The sequence below is a fragment of the Amia ocellicauda genome, chromosome 21 (assembly GCF_036373705.1).
Source record: "Amia ocellicauda isolate fAmiCal2 chromosome 21, fAmiCal2.hap1, whole genome shotgun sequence".
NCBI classification, from domain to species: Eukaryota; Metazoa; Chordata; class Actinopteri; order Amiiformes; family Amiidae; genus Amia; species Amia ocellicauda.
The window spans coordinates 4824461-4844246 of NC_089870.1; the positions used below are offsets into that span (position 1 = coordinate 4824461).

A 19786-nucleotide genomic window follows, 5' to 3' on the forward strand; every position below is an offset into this window, starting at 1 on the left:
TTCCCATGACTGAATTACTTCATTAGAATCGCATCGACTGAGAGGAGTCTAACATTTTACAACATTTTAATTTACTTGAATGGAGTTCTTGCTAAAGTGTAGGCAATAAAGACTTCATTAACACTGGTTTTTCAACCACAGATGTAACCCATACGTATCAACTATAAACCCATTCCCTACCATCAACCAACCCATTATGTGACTGACAACTGCAAGCCAGCACTAACTGGCTGCCATGGCAGTGCTGTTTTTCTTGCATGTAATGTAATGCCAACAGTTCAAGCATATCAGAAAGTACAATTTGTCAGAAGAAAATATTTGAAAACCTTTATTTTCCAGCATGAATTCAGTGAAATCATAAGCCCTCCACTCTGAATATCACTCCCTTTGTTCTCCTTTACTCAGTGGTGAATTGAAAGCCAGCGAAGCATGGGGATGGTTTATATTATTTATGCATAAAGTGAAAATAACCTATTACTCTTCAGTCCTGTTGGTAGAGAGGGTATTGCGAATGATGGACCGAAGCGTGGCTCATGCGCATCTGATGTATGAGGTTTGAGAACCACTTGACCTTTTTTCTGAGCAGTTGCTGTGCTGTTGTGGCTCTCCGGCGTATGCCCACCTCGAGTTGTCTCTCCGCTTTGATTCTACATTGCAAAGCTGCACGGATCTACTCACATCGCAAACCTTGATCTCTTGCATTAAGCTACAAGTGATTCATGTTTCTGAGCTAAATCCCTGCAGGGAAATCTTTATTTCTAATAAAGAAAATAACTGGCTGAGAGAAATGTATTGGAAACATAACTAGATGAACTATAATAAAGATTTATTCTTTCTTTCTGTTCAGTTTCTACAATGTGCTGAGGATAGTAGAGCAATAATGACATGGACAGTCATCAAAAAGCTTCCCAACACACAAAATAATAATCTTATGTTACTGATATATTTAATCTATTACTATTAAAAAAAAAAAAAAAAAAAGCTTTCAAGACAATGCTGGATATTGAAATTTGTGGAAGTCAGAAGAGACTAGCTTGTGGAGCTATGGAAGAACTCTGTAGTGTAGTTGTTGAGACCAATCTATTTGTTCCAGAAAACAAAATCATGAGAAAGAAAAAAGACCATGGATATTAAAACAAATAAGAACCCTGAAATGTTAGGAATGCTATTTAATACAAAATGGAACACAATTTTGGGAAATTCTTCTTGAGTCAATTTGCAGTCTTTATGCTTGTGCATTTTACAGCCACTCAGTATAGTATTTTGGGCTTCATTTGAGAAACAATCAAAAATGAAGGGCTGTATGTTCTCCCCTGAGAAATTTGAATGGAAAATTTTGATACAAAAAACTAACAAAAAATGAAATATTCATGCAGTCCTTTCTTCCCAGGCTTGTTTCACAGCGAAAGCGATTAGTGGAAAGGATAGGAATTTAAAGCTCTGCATTATTTTTCAAAGATGTTATTTTTACTGCTTTAAACATCAGAACAGACGAGGCTATGTCTCGGCTGTGGTTTTGCTTTTGTTCAGGGCCACATTTTTAATCCAGATAGCTTATTTTATATCTCCTCTTCCTTTTTATTTTTTGAGCCAGACTGTTTTAAGGGGAATGTGGTGTGCGAGTGGAGAACAAATATATTTTCATGAAATGGTACCAAAAAGGACTAACCGTAGTCCGTGAGCCCTCAGCTCCTTGCTTGTCCGTAGTCTCTCCAAATCTTCCACATCTCTGAACAGGAAGAAGACGTCTTTGCATTCTGGATGGGTTTCAAATAACCTGTTACCAAGACAACACACACACACTTATAAACTTTCAGGGATAGGAAAAGTAAATATTTATTTGGATTTATTTTTAGATTAGGACAAGACCTTTTTTTAAGGGGGAGGTGGGGGGGCAGTCTGCTCTGAAAATACTTGTGTGGTATCTTAAGACTGTCTCTACTTGTTAGATAGCCAAGCAAGGCACCAAAAAGTCACCTTCTGAGATAAAAACAAATATAAGCCTTGTTGTGATTCGGGGGGGGGGGGGGGGGAGTTGTTCAAGGATTGTTTCAAGAGTATAGCAATTGGAAATCTTTGTAGGTTTTATTTCCATGCAAGGGTATGACCAGTGTGTTTGATATATCAAATATGGGACACACAGGGATGATACATTTGACATAAAGCTCATTTGCACATTGGGTTGGGTTGGGATGCCAGTTGTTAAATGAAGTGAACAAGGCATAGATGAAATACTGGTATGGTGTACACCTTGTTATCAAACAGATTCACAGGGATTGCCTCATCCTCTCCTATTTTGCAGTATACATACAGTTTGCCTTCAGCAACCTTTTTAGTCTTTCTAGAACATAAAATCAACCTTTGCTTAATTTGCGAGGAGACTGCAAACCAAGGTTCTCTGTTCTCTATCGTAGGGGAAGAGATTACATTACACAGAAATCAGTCAACATAGTAGGTTTAATTACAGAATCCCAGAGAAGATATTTCACACTATTAAAGTTCTACCCTGCCCTGCTACAACATGAAGGCTGGCTAATAAAATCAATGCAGGAGAGTACGAGGTCAGGTCAACAGCCAGCTTTGACCACAGGTAAAGAGTTGACTACAATAATGTTACATCTTTAACACTGATGGAGTGTGGCTGATGCAATTAAAAGGAAACTGTTGGTATATTAAAAAATATTCTCTTACCACCCAATACAAGGTTGTGTGAAACTTAAGCAGTGCCACTGAATTGTCAGTTAAGGTTTTAGTGAAAAGATTGTGCATTCATCTTTTGTAGTATTCTTCACATAAAATGCTAAAATCATGGGCACCAAAGACAAGGCTTTCAAAAGAGCTTTTGGAGCTCATTTTGGTGCGTCAAATAGTAAAATGGAAGAAAGGTTGTCGTTGGGAACAGAACAATAATCCTCTGCTGGAGAAATGAAGCAGCTCTTGTATCATATGGAACAATTGCAACTAACAGTTTCATAACAAGTCAATTAAAACCACCCAAAAAACAACCTAAAATGATTTAGTGAAAATCAAATTGAATCAGCAGAGCTTGGTAAATGAGGTTTGATCAGTAATTTGTTAATCAAATCAAATTATGTTTTGTCAGTTGTATAAATACCTCCAGGCAAGGATGTTAATAAAAAAATCCCTAGGTGTCAACTCTGTGGAAGAGATGAGTTGCTGAGACTGAAATTCAGAGCAGGTATGATAACATTACATGCCTAGCACACACTGGACAGCCTGCAGAGAAGAAGGGATAACCTAATTACAGCTGACATGATTATCAGAAATGCCTACTCTGTGACTATTAATCAGATGCGTCCATTGTCAGCTCCAATAATGACTGTCACATAGGAACGCTTGTTTTAGACATTTGCTCTTATGTTAACTTGAAAATGTATTTAATTACCAGAGTTTGTCTTCAAAACAAAGATTTTTTTTAATTTGTGTTTTTAAATATCTGTAGTTACAGTGCAGATTCAACAACTTGGTGGCTGAGTTATTATGTAGTTTAATCATTTTAATATACGATTACATCGCTAATGTAATATTTAACTTTCTCTGAATCTTTCAGTTGCTGCTACAGAATCTGATTGCTGTATTCCTCTAAAGAGAAGAGAGATTATATCTTGATCCATCCATCTGTGTTGACAGCATTGTCATCTACCACATAAGCACTTCAAGAGATGACATTGGGGCCACTATAGCAGGGTAGGGCAGAAACTATTTTATTCTCAAATGCTCGAAAAGTGCAGTCCTATACAAGACATTCCTGATGCAACAAGTATCTCTCTTCAATGGGTGGCTTTATTTTTGAGCTTTTAATGGTCACATTAATTGGGTGATAAAACTGCTACTGCATTGCATTAGAAGTATCTTAAGTGATGCATTTTAAATTAGTGGAAAGTAACCTGACATGACAAAGCTTACAGATGCCAACATTCTTCAGCCTCCAGACCATCAGGAAAGTTTGAGGAGAAAAATATGAAAAGGGGGAAAAATAATGGTAACATCAAACTGTATATTGTGACAAACACCGTTTCATCAGACCGCAGAAAAATATGGCTAAGTGCACGTAAGGGATACGTCACAGATTTTGTAAAGTGTTCTAGATGCAAGTCGCATCCATATCTGATAGATGAGTTAGGGTGACAGTGGTGTGGTCAATGAGCTGTCATTCATCTTGACATGGCAGTCAAGGCCCACGGAGCTGTGTCACCTATGCTGCCCAGAAGTTCCCTGCAATATATCCTATTTTTTTTTTTAACGTGGCCAGTTCCACCGCAAATGTCCAAGACAGTGCAGGTCTTCTATTACAGCCATTGTTGCATTAGGACAATGTGAAATGTATCCCAAAACATTGCTTGCCACCAGGTGATTTGTTTTTGCTTTTTTCTACATCTATGAAAACTACTTTAATTTGGAAAATTATGTTGGAATTTAACTTTAATTTGGAAGGTTATGTTCCACCAGATACTAGCTATTTTTTAACTCAGTAACAGTATGGACTGATAGAAACAGCAGCACACAGAAAAGCACTGGATTGATTGGCATTCTTGAGGATTTATCAACCCGGATGGTGAACAATGGTAAAGCCAGAGGGCAACGTTAACAGACCATATGGCTGCTGTCGCTGTGTGCTCTCGTTTTTTGAGTGTCCTTCTCCACAGAAGTAGGTTGATATATTTGCAGCTCTATCTCCACAAACACAATATCATAGCAAGACCTTTTCACTTCTCTCTGTTCAGTGAGGTTTTTCCTTTTTTTTCTTTTTGTTTATTGAGTGTCATCTCAGTGCTTGGCCTTTTCTTCATGCAAGGATTTCTGTAAAAGATGACAATGGCAGTGCATTACTGATTCTCCTTATATCTCTGTCGTAATATTAGGTGACTAGGTTAAAAAATGTCTGTAGATGCAAAGCATTGACATAAGCGACTCCTTTAAAAAAAAAATAATATTGTAAATTATTGTATTTAAACTGGTTTCATTCAAATGTGTAACCTTGTATGATGGCACGTTTTCATTTGTATTTTTATTATGGTCAATTCTCTGCTGAAAATTTAACAATTAATTTGGAAGTTGAACAATTCTAATGGACACAACCACAGCAGCTGTTCTGATTGTAATATTTAATGTACCAAACTTGTTTTATACAGAAAACACAATTTAAAAACCATACTTGCATTTTAAGATCCACCATTTTCAGTGTGCTCTCTGAGAAGCTAACTGATTTCCCCTTATCCTTCTCTTCACTTTAAGGATAGGTCGTCATGAGAGATTTCTGATTTACTCTCTCTCTATTTATAAGAACTGCCAATATATTATTTCTGATCCTTATTGGTAAAACTCAGAGTAGTTTAGTCTGTTCATTCTGTTTTCTAAACATTTAGGCTATACAATACCAAGGCACCAGATGGTGATTTCTAATTGATAAAAATACCCACATTCCTTTTTCTAATCATAATAAAGTTCTAATTAGTTCTAGTTGGTGGTATTATACATATTTAGATCTCAGTCTACTACTTCCTTAATTTGTAAAAGTCTGTCTTCACCTTCCTTAACTAAGCATAACATCCTGGTCTCGAAGATTAAAATTAACTCTCTGGGCTGTTTTTACTGCAGAGAAGAAATGTAGAATGTAGAAAATCATAATTTCACTTTTAAAATGGGGTAACAATGATGCACAAGGTGGCAATATCCCTTGCACTGTACTGAATTAGCTGAAGAAGTACCTGTTGATATTAACATATACAGTGGAATGGATATCTTTAAACATAGTTCTTTCTAATAGGTGTGGACCATGAAGCAGCACTGATTGCACGGTGAGGTCCCACTGTGCAAAGGTTATGTGACTTTCAAAGTCCCCAGCCACTGCATGCATCTGCATTCCTTATACATACATTTATGAAGCGGCAAATACCAGCTGATGGGTGCTCAGCATCGAATTAGTCCACCATCTGTTCAAATGAGCTTAACCTTCTTCCCAGCAAATGCTCTGATAATAGGACTGGAAGCTGACATTTTGGAAACAAAGAGCCAAAAGAAACGAGTGGCTGGAAACCGAACCCTTAGTCTCAGGAGGAGAGAAGTTTGAGTGATGGGTGTTTCATTTTCCTCTCAACACCAACTAGTCCGTTTTTGTTTTTTTTGTTTTTTTGATTTTTCGGTGGTACACCCCCCTCATTCTTCCGTACAATAGAAGTGATTAATTTTAAAATGCCTTCACATTTCGCTGTCACTGCCTTGTGGTTTTTCACCTCATTATGATTTGCCCTGCTGTGATTTATTCTGGTGCTGAAGATAGCAGTGAGAACTATGTGGTACAGCAGTGGGCAGTTCCTCTCTCTTTACACGTTGCTTCATAGGCTAATGTTACCAAGCAATAAAGTACTTTCAACAGGGCAGACAGTGAACAGTGCACAGTGGAAATGGTAGTTCAGAAACATGGAGAAAGCCTTAACATCAGTAACACATGGTGGCAATAAAATTCCACATCACAGATCTTCCTTTAAGCCAAAGTGAGCCATTCTCTTTGCTTGAACCTGGTGTAAGAAGTGGATTTGTATTGGTTTCCCCCCCAGGATCACTCTGTCTTATTGACATATACCCTGCATTCTCACCTTAAGAATGACTATTGATTCACACTCGCAAGTCTGTGTCATTGCTTGCTCACAAATTTTTGCTGAAATCCAAGTGTGAATCTCAATCAAATCCATAGCACCCACTTTATGTTACTAGCATTATCTAAAGTTGAAGGGAAAATATCTTCTAGTGTCTGGTCTCAGACTTGCACCACATTTTGATATCAAACCGTGAAAGTATTTTTCCTTGGCTGAATATTTGATTGATTTGAATATTTAAACCTGGTATGGAATGGCTCTGTAGCCACTGCACCATGAACCCCTGTTTCTGGGAATGTTGTGCCTTAATGATGTTTCCACTGCCACCCCATAGCTGAGGGTTTGTAAGTTTGAGGGTTGTTGTAAATTGCCCTTCACTGAGACAGGTCAGAAGAGAGGCTGTGAATAAGCATGGCTGCAAATGCGTCTCATAAATACTCATTAATACCCGGTAGATACTCACTGAATCTTAAAATCTGAATCCAAAATGTAATTGGTCTTTCAGGTATTTTTCAGGTTGTTCACTGTAATATCTCCCTTTCTTGTGTGTGTGTGTTTTTCAGTATCTTCTGCTCTGTGTAGGACAAGCTTGCTCATTCAGCCTTCCCAATCATCACATTACATCTGTCTACAAGTCCTTCTCTGTTTTTGTGCTTCTTCTGAAAACTATCAAACATATTCAAATATTTATACACAAATATCTCAGACTTGTAGGAATTTTCCCCTGACTGTGTATTTGTTTGATTTAAGGCCTTGTTATGTTAAGTTCGGGGTAACAGTGGTTTGTTATTTCTGCTTCTTGCGGGGATTTCTGTTGAGAAAAAGAGACCAGTGTCACAATCATGGGTCACATTTCCGGTGGTTTATAAATAAATAGGTCAGAATAGTTTTTCTATTTTTAATTATTTGTTATTATATATAGATTGCTGAAATGAATTGTGAAGTGTCTAAATACACCAGTTTTGCTGCATTCTTTTTTTTGCTGTGCCTTTTAAGGTGTAGATATTATGTTTTTGATAAAAACGGTCTGTTCCATCTCAAATGACCCTGCTTCATTTTACTTTATTATTTAAATAATAACAACAATATGATGCATCTGAAGAGAAGTGCAAAGGTTGTAAATGACTAAAGGAATCAAACTTTACAACTGACTGGTAATATCAGAACGTGTTTTATGGATAGAGCGAATTAACAGCTGGGGGTCTGAATAATTATTTGATGCTGAATATCTGGGAAATGTTGTAGAGCGAAAGAAATGCTGATCAAATTCTCCATTAATTTACCAGAAAGAAGCTTCTGAAAAAGGGAAGCGAATGAGTTTTAGGCAGCTTGGTAAATTATACAGTGTAGTTCCTATAGAAAAATCATCCAGCATCCTTTATTTAATAGAACAGTTCTAAGTTTGGTCAAGTGGCTCTTAATTTATGTTCAGCTAATAACACTACAGACTGGATGAGACTGAAGCCCTTAATGTCTTATGTTGTATTTTGTGCAGATGAAGCAATAACCTTTTCATTTTTATCCTCTGGGCTACAGTTTGAAAAGACTGTAGAGAGGACAGAGTACATTGCCTCTGATATTTGTTTACTCATTAACACTTGGATTAAAATTGGAATCTCATATAAAATGTTGACATCTGCATTTTTCATTCAAAACTCTAATTAGATGTAGGTCTACGGCCAAATCCGAACTCCTTTCAGAGACCATTTAGCACATTTTAGGCTACAAACAAACTTGTGCAGCTGGAAATCTTGTCACAACGGAAGTGTTTTTTAAATAACCCCCTCAAAAAATATCTTCACATCAGAGGCTTCCAAAACAACCAGGAATAGCAGAATTGTATTTTATTTTATGGATTTAATATTCTTTCTGCCAAACAGATTTCTTTTAAAAGTTATTATTTCTACCTTACCTCAGAACAGTCTTATTCATAGTCTGAATGCTAATAAAGTGCACAATAAATGTTCTATAGCAGATTTGGAGCAGTTAAGCTTGATTTGAGGAGGAACACACATGAAAGCAATCCGCATTTCTGAATAAGAAAACAGACCTGTTATCCAGTACAGTGTTATCTACTTATCCACTATGCTTTCCTTTGTTGCAATGGAATTCTGGCTGAATTGAGTCTTTTGTTCAAAAATAGAAATGTCTTTTTAGAGGTAGACACCAACAAATGTTGCAAAGTGGAAAAACTGACGTTTCAATCACATTTTCCAATGCTGAATTGCTAACAAATAAGTGATGCATCACATTTTATATATCTACTCTGAAAACAACTACCACATGTGCGGCCCCTGGTTCAGGTAATTTGGATTTCCGTGAAATACACTTATAAGTGTCTGCATCGTACGTCTTGTGTACAGAGAAGCAGTCACCACCTGCTGGTACACACTGGTTGAATTGTGAACAACAGATAATTAATTAATACATTAATTTATTGTAATTAGCTCACAGTCAGTAGCACAAATAAACAAAGAAAAAAAAGCTTCAGTGAAGCAGCAGACACACACACAGTGTATCACGAATGGAGACAGCTGAGGAAACCATAATTTGTCACTTGATGCATCTGCCCACATGCATAATTTTTCACAGCCTCCCAGCAGTACCTCTTTAACCAGACCTCTGTTTTTTTTTCTTGAAAAGCTGCGTGGAATTTGCATGTCCCTCTGACTTTCAAATCTGCTGCACTATCACTGTATCAAAATGTGAAAATTAAATACGTTTTATTTTGGCGGATGACCGTGTGAAGGGCATGTACCCAGAGGAAATCAATCTATCAAAATATTATGTCGAGCTGGCCTCTGACAGTCAGTGTTGAAAGCCATTGTTTTACCTACCCAGAATTTAAGACTGAAGGGGTGGGGGGAAGCAAGTTTTCCCTCACACATACATGTTTTAACATTTTATTTCCGTACATATATTAACTTTTTACATTTTTTTTTTGTAACAATTTTTTTAAGAGGGTTTATTTCTGTTGAGAGTTATTATTTTAACGTTGTGATGGTGCTTTGGCCTAGATGCAATACAGTGAATTGGTTTAATATACAAACATTTTATTGACAGCTACCACATGCAACAAACTACAAGTGCCTTCCTACTGCCTTTTAAAAACTATCACAGAATGCATAATACACTCTTGTGCATTTTGATAGATCGTATCATGATAATTCATTGATGCATGATATTTTGTGGCTCCTTTAGTTACTACGCAGTCAGCAATTTAGCATCCAATGCTTTTGAATACAGAAATTCTCATGTATGCATACATACATTTACACACCGATCAGCCATACCATTATGACCACCAGCCTAATATTGTGTAGGTCCCGCTTTTGCCCCCAAAACAGCCCTGACCCGTCGAGGCATGCACTCCACTAGACCTCTGAAGGTGTGCTGTGGTATCTGGCACCAAGACGTTAGCAGCAGATCCTTTAAGTCCTGTAAGTTGCGAGGTGGGGCCTCCATGGATCGGACTTGTTTGTCCAGCACATCCCACAGATGCTCGATTGGATTGAGATCTGGAGAATTTGGAGGCCAAGTCAACACCTTGAACTCGTGATTCATCAGACCAGGCCACCTTCTTCCATTGCTCCGTGGTCCAGTTCTGATGCTCACGTGCTTATTGTAGGCGCTTTCGGCAGTGGACAGGGGTCAGCATAGGCACCCTGACTGGTCTGTGGCTACGCAGCCCCATACGCAACAAACTGCGATGCACTGTGTGTTCTGACACCTTTCTATCAGAACCAGCATTAACTGTTTCAGCAATTTGAGCTACAGTAGCTCGTCTGTTGGATTGGACCACACGGGCCAGCCTTTGCTCCCCACGTGCATCAATGAGCCTTGGCCACCCATGACCCTGTCGCCGGTTCACCACTTTTCCTTCCTTGGACCACTTTTGATAGGTACTGACCACTGCAGACCGGGAACACCCCACAAGAGCTGCAGTTTTGGAGATGCTCTGACTCAGTCATCTAGCCATCTCAATTTGGCCCTTGTCAAAGTCACTCAGATCCTTACACTTGCCCATTTTTCCTGCTTGAAACACATCAACATTGAGGACAAAATGTTGCTGCCTAATATAGCCCACCCATGATAACGAGATTATCAGTGTTATTCACTTCACCTGCCAGTGGTCATAATGTTATGGCTGATCGGTGTATAATCTATATAATGATGAAAGTTTCGTAAGGACTACAGTATTCAGGTAGTACTCTATAACAAGCACCAGTGCCTAGGAGATGAATGTGACAGGAAAGTTTCAGAACTGAAATGCTTCATTTTGGATGTAATTGTAGTTCTTTAATCCTTTTCATACGGGTCATACAGATCTAAGCTAAAGAATGCTTTTCAGTGTCTCTAGGTGGGTAAGGAACGGGAAGGTTTTGGGAAATGTAAGCATGATCTTGCCATCCTGCAAAATATGACTCAGAGCTTGACTCATTTCAGAATCTTGACATATTGCATCTTTTGTTAAGTATTTAATAATTCAATTAAAATATCTCGGGCTAAATGGAGCTTACATTTTGGCGTTTTAAACCTTGACCTTATTTAGCTTGCTGTAGAAACATACAATGAGTTCAAATATTTTCCTATTTTATATAATTATACTGAAAAGAAATGAAAGGCAGAAGATTGCTACTTTAAACTAAAAGGTCATTAGAAATAGTAACAGAATTCCTACATTGCAATTTGCCTGTCTAAAAATGACATGAAGGGGCTATTATTACCTTCAGAATAGAAATATTTCAGTTGTATTGCAACAACTGTTATAGAATTGCCTGCAACCTGAGAGAACTGACACCGATATCAAAAACGAAACCAAAATGGAATTAAATTAGGACAGGATTAAAACATGTAAAATGTCTTAAAACAACATGTCTACAACACTACTTCCAGCTGCCCCTTCCACAAGAATGGTCACTATGTGCTGGCAAATAGAACATACTTTAATTGTTTTCAGGGACTCTTTTTTTTTTTTTACTGTCTCCACAAACAGACAGAATGATTGCTGAATTGGCTTAGGAAAAAAAAGACTATCAGCTGTGAGATTAGCAAAACTAATTACAGTTAAATTGGATAGCATAGAAGCAGCAGACCGGAGGAGTTATGTTTTTGTCATCAATGTTGCTGTGCTGTATTTCACTGGCCTGCTCTGGGGCTGTGTGTTTTATTGACGTTATTTTGCCACTACATTTTAATCGAGTCTTGGAATCACATCTTGGAGGCCTCGTGGGCTTTCACAGCCAGCATCCTGTGGGATTTGTTTCTTGGGAGATCAAAAACACTGTACAGAGATGTTTTGCGCAATAGTTAGATTTCTCTGAAAGATTACTGATCAAGGTATAAAAACATCAGAAAACGTACATGCGAACATGTAAAATACATGCTGACTTTTGCCCTAGATGCCTGTCTCTTTAGGTCACCCTCCAGTAGCCACTTTTAAATCTTATTCACTTTTTTCTTTGTTCTTTTACAAACTAATTCTACACTGCACTTTACCATTCACCCTCACCTGATCTTTTGTCCTTCACAATGCTGTAATTATGCTTTACCAGGATGCTTGTGTTTCTAGATATTCAAAGTACCTCTTATTTTTTTTAATACCTCTTTTATATTATTTTATACTGGCTTTTTTCTTAATCTTTTATGCTTTGCCGTGTTTTCATTGTGTTTTAGCATCCCTTTGTAATGCCCAACCATGCATGCATAAAGTTTAATACATTCGATAATTTGTCTACGCTTGGTCTGAGAGATTAATAAACATATAAAAAGAGTCAGTGTAGCAGAAATAGTTGTAAAGACAGACAATTAGATTTAAGCCAAGAACTTGTTAAATACAGTTAACATAAACTTGGCTTTGAACTCCAAAGTGAGTTAGACAGCAGAGAAGAAGTTAAGTGAAATTACATAAAATGCCAGGAAAATTCACACAGAAAAATGTAATTACTTGTATTAATGAATAAACCCACAATTGGTGAAACATTGGATGGGAGTTTTGTTCATAACAACTGTCTTGCGCTGCACGGGAATAGCATGCAAACCATGATAAATGATAAAGGCACATTTGTTGTGGTAGATGTTGTGTACTTTATGTGTGTAGTGAAACACAATGCAGACATGTTAAAATCATGAGAACCCACTGGAAAACTATGCTACTAGTGTAGTAAAAGCCATATTAGAAGTGCAATAATTCTATGGTAAATGTAACACGGTAAACTTACCTAAAGAAAATAAATGCAATAAAAAAAAGCAGTCCCACCCTAATAAATGTTCAGTAATACAAATTGTCAATCCACAGGTTGCCTTTTTTTTCTTGAGAAATTCTCAAAAGATACATTCTAAGGCAAAATGTATTGGAAAACACACATGCATACATACATTTATGTAATCTATATAATGATGAATGTTTCACTGGGACAATAGTATTCAGGTAGTACTCTATAACAAGGACCTGTGCCTAGGAGACTAATGTGACAGGAAAGTTTCAGAACTTAAATGCTTCATTTTGGATGTAATTGTCGTTCTTTAATCCTTTTCATACGGGTCATACAGATCTAAGCTAAAGAATGCTTTTTGGTGTCTCTGTAGGTGGGTAAGGAATGGAAAGGTTTTGGGAAATGTAAGCATGTTCTTGCCATCCTGCAAAATGAGAGTCGGAGCTTGACTCATTTCAGAATCTGACATATTGCATGTTTTGTTAAGTATTTGATAATTCAATTAAAATATCTTGAGCTAAATGGAACTTACATTTTGGTGATTTAAACCCCAACCTTATTTAACTTGCTGGAGAAACATACAATGAGTTTATCTTTATATTCGAGAATGTCAATACACATCAACTAATAGCCTCATATACATCCACGAAGAGCAGCATTGCCTTATACAACTTTGTCCCATCTGTCTCCCACTGCAGTCAAAAGAGCTATGGCTGACAGGCCCAGAGGTGTGTACGGAAGAACCTCATTATTTTCTGCGATATGTGTATATTTCCAAGCCGCACTCCCGGACCAAGACTCTACGTTTTTTAACTCTATATAAGCAGTCGTTAATCTTACTGACAGTGTCTGAAAGAGAGCTGTACAGGAGCCACAGCCAACATTTTAACCTTTTATTAGTTATACAGATATGACCTTATAAAGTCAGGCTATTTGCTAAAACTTAATCTCTAAGAGTCTGTGGTGAGCTGCACAAAATAGTTCATGTTCCCGTTGGTATTGCCTTAAGTTTAATGGTGTTGCTGCAGAAGGAATAAAATAAACAACCTCATCATTGGTGGGAAGCAGTACTAGTAGTAATTCAATTCTTAATGGTGACAGGTAAATATTTATTTCCCATTATGCACTGTTCTAATCTTAAAAGAGGAAATAAAACTAAAAACAACCATGGTAGAGCATCAATACACTTTCATCGGGTAATTAAAATATCACTAAGATACATTTTAATGTAATTAAAAAGCCATTAGGCACACATTAGTTTTTCAATCAAACAAAGAAGGCACTTCTATGACAACCAGTGTGTTTGAGGTTTTAACTGTGTTATGGCTCCCTTCCTTAATACCCATAATGCAACATTAGTCATAACTGCATTAACTGTACTGTACTATTTCACTTTGTATTGCTCTTGTGTTTTGTAAGTCGCCCTGGATAAGGGCTTCTGCCAATAAATAACTAATAATAGATAGAGCTTAGAGATCCAAGATCATGCAATCAGAGTGCCTCTATAGACTTTCCAGCATAGTGTTGAAGATAACTAGATGCTGATGGCACAGTGAGTAGGTAGACCTTTCCTCTAAAATGTGAAAAAAACAAAGATTGGCAGCGAGGGGAATATTGTTATTGAAAGGTGCTACAGATGTACACTACTGGTCAAAAGTTTTAGAACCCCCCCAATTTTCCAGTTTTTATAGAAATTTAAGTCCAGTGAATAACCTGAAATGTTACAAACGTAAGCAGTAAGCTACTACCAGTGTGTTTCATTCACAAACACATGCGATTTACAGTTTCCGTGTCGCCCGCCGTCATTCATAGTAGCCCAAGGGGGTAAACGCGTAGTCTGCTACTGGGGTCTCATTCAAACGGTCACAGATCACTCAGTTTTGATCGGATTTCTTTGCAAATAGGCCTGTTTTGTTCAAAACAACCTAACGATTAATCCAGTGCATATAATTTGATGTTCTATGAAACGCAGAGTTCTCCATCTTGACATTTTGAGCTCTCTATGGATGTGTGTTGCTTCTACCAAAACGTGGATGGTCTTGTTTTGATCAGTAGACTGTCTCGTTCCAGAATATGTCATAATTGTCAATATTTTCTGAGATTTTATATTCTTACTCAGACCAAGTATCCCCCCACCCCCCCATTTCAGAATGCTTTAATTTCAGAGTACACTGAGACATTAAACTGTGTAAATTTCAATAAAAACTGGAAACATTTAGGTGTTCTAAAACTTTTGACTGGTAGTGTGGCTCACTTCAGTCATATCCTCCCTGAAATACTTAGATCGTGTCAATCTCGTGTTTTAAAAAACACTATATAGTCATCATATTAGATTGTCTGTTGGCTGTACCAGTGCTAAATGTGTGCACCTCAATAGAAGCCATTATTGTTATTTCTCGAACCACAGTAGATGTAACTGCAGATGGCCTGGCCTCTACAAAAGGGTTTTTTATGTGGTTGTCTGACTCCTGTGAAGGCACAGGGTGTCAGATTTAAGTGAATCTGTGCTGTCAATTACACAGAACATCAAATCCAGACAAACTGGTCATTGATCTAAGATAGTGGCATAATGTGTCAACTCTAATCAGTGCAAGTCAATACCAGCCGATACAGGCCCCTTTGTTTTTCTTGGACCCTGAAGGAATTATGGAAACAACAAAGGGAAAGGAACACATTTGGAAAGGAGTTTGTCAATTATACTGTGTTGCTTTAGTCAGTTCATGCCTCGGGATGCCCCTTTTATGTGCTTTGTTTTTTTTTGTTGGTGGTGTATTTTTGAGTTAGTCAGAAGTAGAACACAGGCCTTGTTTATTTCAAATAGGACTCGCACATATCTAGTTCTGATGTGCTTACTAAGACTGTGGGTTCACTGATTCAGCTTCAACCCTTACCCTGTAGCACTGTGTTACAAGCAAGAATTAATGAGACAGATGCTTCATTGTACACTGTCATCACATATTTCCATGTTCTATTGCTTTTATAGTAAAGTTTTTTTTGTGTAGTCTGGGACAGAAAACCTCAAGGGTAGCGAAGAAGCAAATAATCTCTATGCTGAGCTGGTGTTTTTCTTTCTCATGATCTATATATAACTGTGTGCATCATTTCTAGGCAGTTTTCTTTTCTTGTCCTTGTTTGAAAAGGACGCAAGCAACATACAATGAAACGACAGCTCCTGTATACTATAGTGCATTTATCGTCCCCTTCCTTGTTGTTTTTGTCTTATTGCACTTGTTGCTTTGATTTGCTTAGTATTTATTGGGGCAAGAGTGAGCGAAGATTAACGTTATGAATCTTATTCAGGTACTGAGGCAAAAGGGATCACATGAGATCTAAACTGGACAGAAACCATGTTGTACATCTGTACTCCTCTGTGACATGCCTTTCGTTCAGCCTGTTGTTCAGAGCTCTGGCTCCTTTGACCTGAACTAAATGCTTTAAGGTCAGTCTCTTCACCTGTCTGGTCTTTTTGTTCTGGGAAGCATTTCCCAAATCTAAGTGACTGCTTAACGCTCCTTGACTTTTTTGCCACCTATTTTCTGTAGCCTAAATGTATTACCCAAACAGTTCCTCCAGTTGCAGGGTAATCAAACATCGGTCCCTTTTGTTGCCATTCTTCTTTTTCATTTTTAAAACCACTGGCAGCAGCTGCAGACAGCTAAAACATGTGTGTGTGTCATTCTTAAGACACACATATAAACCTCCTCACTGACAACTTGAAAGTGAACAATTCAAAAGTAAATTATTTTAATTGTCTCTTTGTACTAATATAATTTTTGCTTTCAGTTTCTTTGTCTGAAGCTTTCTTCCTCGGCGAGGGCACAGTGCACATCAATGGTGGCTACGTCATACTTGAATGCTGCCCGAATAAATGGATGTGGTTGAATGACTGTCTGGATATTATTGCAATCTGTCTTCGTTGTTGCAGCAAGTTTAAAGCGCTGTAACTGCTTGATGTGGAGTCAAGTATGTCCCATACTTACAAATGTGGAGGAGAAATGTAGAAAGGGGAGATTTAAAAGAGAATTATGGGAGGAAGCCAGTTGTATAATTAAGACTGATCTGTATTTACAATTGAATACACATCTGACCATGTAAGGCTGAGAAAGAGATACAAACAGAAGGGATGGCTGAAAACGAGTAGTTCACATCTCCAAACCAATGAGCTCTGGGGCTTGGCTTTAACACCAAGCATTCTCTACCCTTGACTGATAGCGGTGGTGGCGGCACAAAGACAAACATTGCCTTTCTTCTAGTTGCTGTGCAATCGCTATAAATTCTCCACTTGACAGAAGTTTCAAATGCATCTTTAATTTATTTCCAATTAAGTCAGCCCTGGCTTCCATGCCTTTTCATGCTTGACTGTACACTCAAATTGGAGAGGAAATAATAGGCATAAAACATATTATTTTTACTGTAGATTATCATTGTTTCTGCTTAGTGTCAGCCTCTGCAATCGGGAGCTTTCTGGCTCTTCTGAATCTCTGAAACTTTCTTTGACAGAGAGTTAATAGCTTTTAGGCAGATAAAGAGCTCAGGCATTCAATAGGAGGCAAATTTGCACTGAAATATTGCTTCATGCAGATTGACATACAGTAAGTGCTGTCTGGATCACTCCGGATCACGCTTTTTCTGAAGACTTGTTTTGATTGACGTGTTCATCAAATTAATTGTCAGAACCTATAACTCCTATATGGTCACTTTTTATTGATTCTTGTTTAAAATGTTTAAAATGCTGTATGGCTGCAACGATTAGTCAATTTAGTCGTCGAATATGTCGTCGAATAGTCATTTAGCTACATTACCTCTATCTTAGGCGTTCTTATTAATATCCTTGATATTAGCCCTATCGCCTAATATCCTTGGCCCGTATTCCTAGCGATGTGTGAGAACAACTGTTTCATTCCCAACAGCAGGAGGTGGCAGTAATGCATCACTTGGTGTGTAATCCATCTGTGCGCCTCACTGGAAAAATGTCTGAACCTGCACGTCGCAGCCAGCCACTGCACGAAACAAAACTCGGGCGAAAGCAACGAAACTGTTCTCGCCAATGCTTGTGCACCGACAGTCGCAGCATTGAACAAATGAATTGATTTAAACTGGGAAACTCAGTTTTACGTGTAAAATAATTTTTAAATTGTGCATATGTGTGCCACGATGGAAGACACGTGCATTATGTGCACGTTTCAGGCATGTCAAATTCTACGCAGAATTTTGGATATAGAGTTTTGAAACATATGTAGGCTCTGGGCACTCTGGAGGACAACAGGACTGAGCATTTAACCACTTCAATACCATGATGTAGTCACGCACGTCAAATGAAAACCCTCAGTACCATGTAGTTTCATGTCATTCCCAAAGCCAGTGATGATACTGTAGAATGTGAATTGACCGCGATCATGCCATGTATTTATTCAATCGCATGTTGTTTAGAGTCTCCATGTACGTGTGCGCGTCTAGAAGTCTTCCGTCTATTGCGGTAATCCATTTACCTTTTACAAGTATATAAATATAATTACCAATTTTACTATTAGTTGCACTTGTTTAGTTGTAGTTTTTTCCAAGAGCTATACAGTGCTGTGGCGAAATACGTTCAGAAAACAGTGCTGAATACAAGGCAATGAAGCAGCGCTTGCGGCAGCCAGACCCATCACAATGCTGCCCGGAGCCTGTAGCGCATTTGCAGCGCATTTGCAGCGCATCTGCAGCGCTGTCTTTCAAGCTTATTGTATTCAACATTTCAATACAGTGCACAGAACAAGCCGCTGATTGCACAGGTTTTGATAGAGATTGAGTTTTAGTTGATAATTACTGTTCATTGTTTATTATTACAGCGTTTCAGTGTATTATTTTAATTTGCGTTTCAGTGTATTGTTTATTATTTTCAGATGAGTTCCAGTGTATTGCGTATTATTAGTGTGCCAGTCTGTTTAATATTTTTGATTTAATATTTTTTATTACAAAAGTTCGTTATTTATTATAAAGTATAATATTGTAAACAAAAAAAATGAATTTGCATTGTTTTCTTTGTTCACAAAACCCTGTACTTATCTCTTTACTGAGCCTGGACATTTAGTGAACAGGAGCATAAAGGGTTAATGAAAAACACAATTGTATTTTTTTTTTTTTGTATTTCAGTCATCATATATTTATATTTTAAAGCAATTTCAGGCATTAAATCATTATCATTCTTTTCAAAATCTAGTACCTGGGAAGGGTTTTTATTTTTTCATCTAGAGTTGAAGTGGTTAAGTGTAATGTGAAATGTCTAGTCCTCCTCAGGGAAATCAGAGCCCTGTATTTAGAGTTCAGAGAACTCGAGAATAGGATGCCATGTTGGCACCAGGACCCCATAAGAATGTATTGATAATAAAACAATGTTTTTTTTGTTGTTGTGATTATTTGAATAATCAATCATTATATGTATAGAATAATTTATTATCATATTAATCGATAGCTACAGCCCTAAAATGCTGTCACAGATGTATCCAAAATAGGTTCAAAAATCTTCTAAATCACAGATAGCTGCTCTCATTTCTGTTAATACAGTTATTGATCAAGCAGTAGTTCATTCTTAGAAATGCCATTTTCGCGGTTCAGATTCTGTCGCACTAGTCCTATTGACACAGGTTCCAACGGGAATTGTAAGTTGACTAATCTTTTTATATGACTTAAAACCTTCCTCCTAGTGCTAACTAATCTTTTGAGTCTCATTCTGTTCAAACACATTATGTTGTGTGCAAAATGTCACAGTTAATGCAAAATCGTTTAAAAATGAGAGTAGCTGACCTTTTCTTAATTCTCCAGTGAAGCTGCACGATATTTTAAGCTTAAAAACGGGTTGGTTTAATAAGCTGTGTCCCTGGATGAGACATAATCCTGAGGTTCAATTGTAAGTGCCTCTACAACACCAAGAGTTCACGCTCTTGTCTCTGTGGATAATGGCGTGTATTACAG

The 19786-nt window shown here is 37.6% G+C and overlaps 1 protein-coding gene across 1 annotated transcript in view; it reads right to left on the reverse strand.

Annotated features, from left to right (window-relative positions):
* xgb (x globin) overlaps positions 1-19786 on the reverse strand; it is a 34256-nt gene that overhangs the window by 8856 nt on the left and 5614 nt on the right. The window contains exon 2 of the mRNA XM_066694241.1: positions 1670-1777. Coding sequence (XP_066550338.1) covers positions 1670-1777 — 108 coding nt within the window. The remainder of the gene's footprint in view (positions 1-1669; positions 1778-19786) is intronic.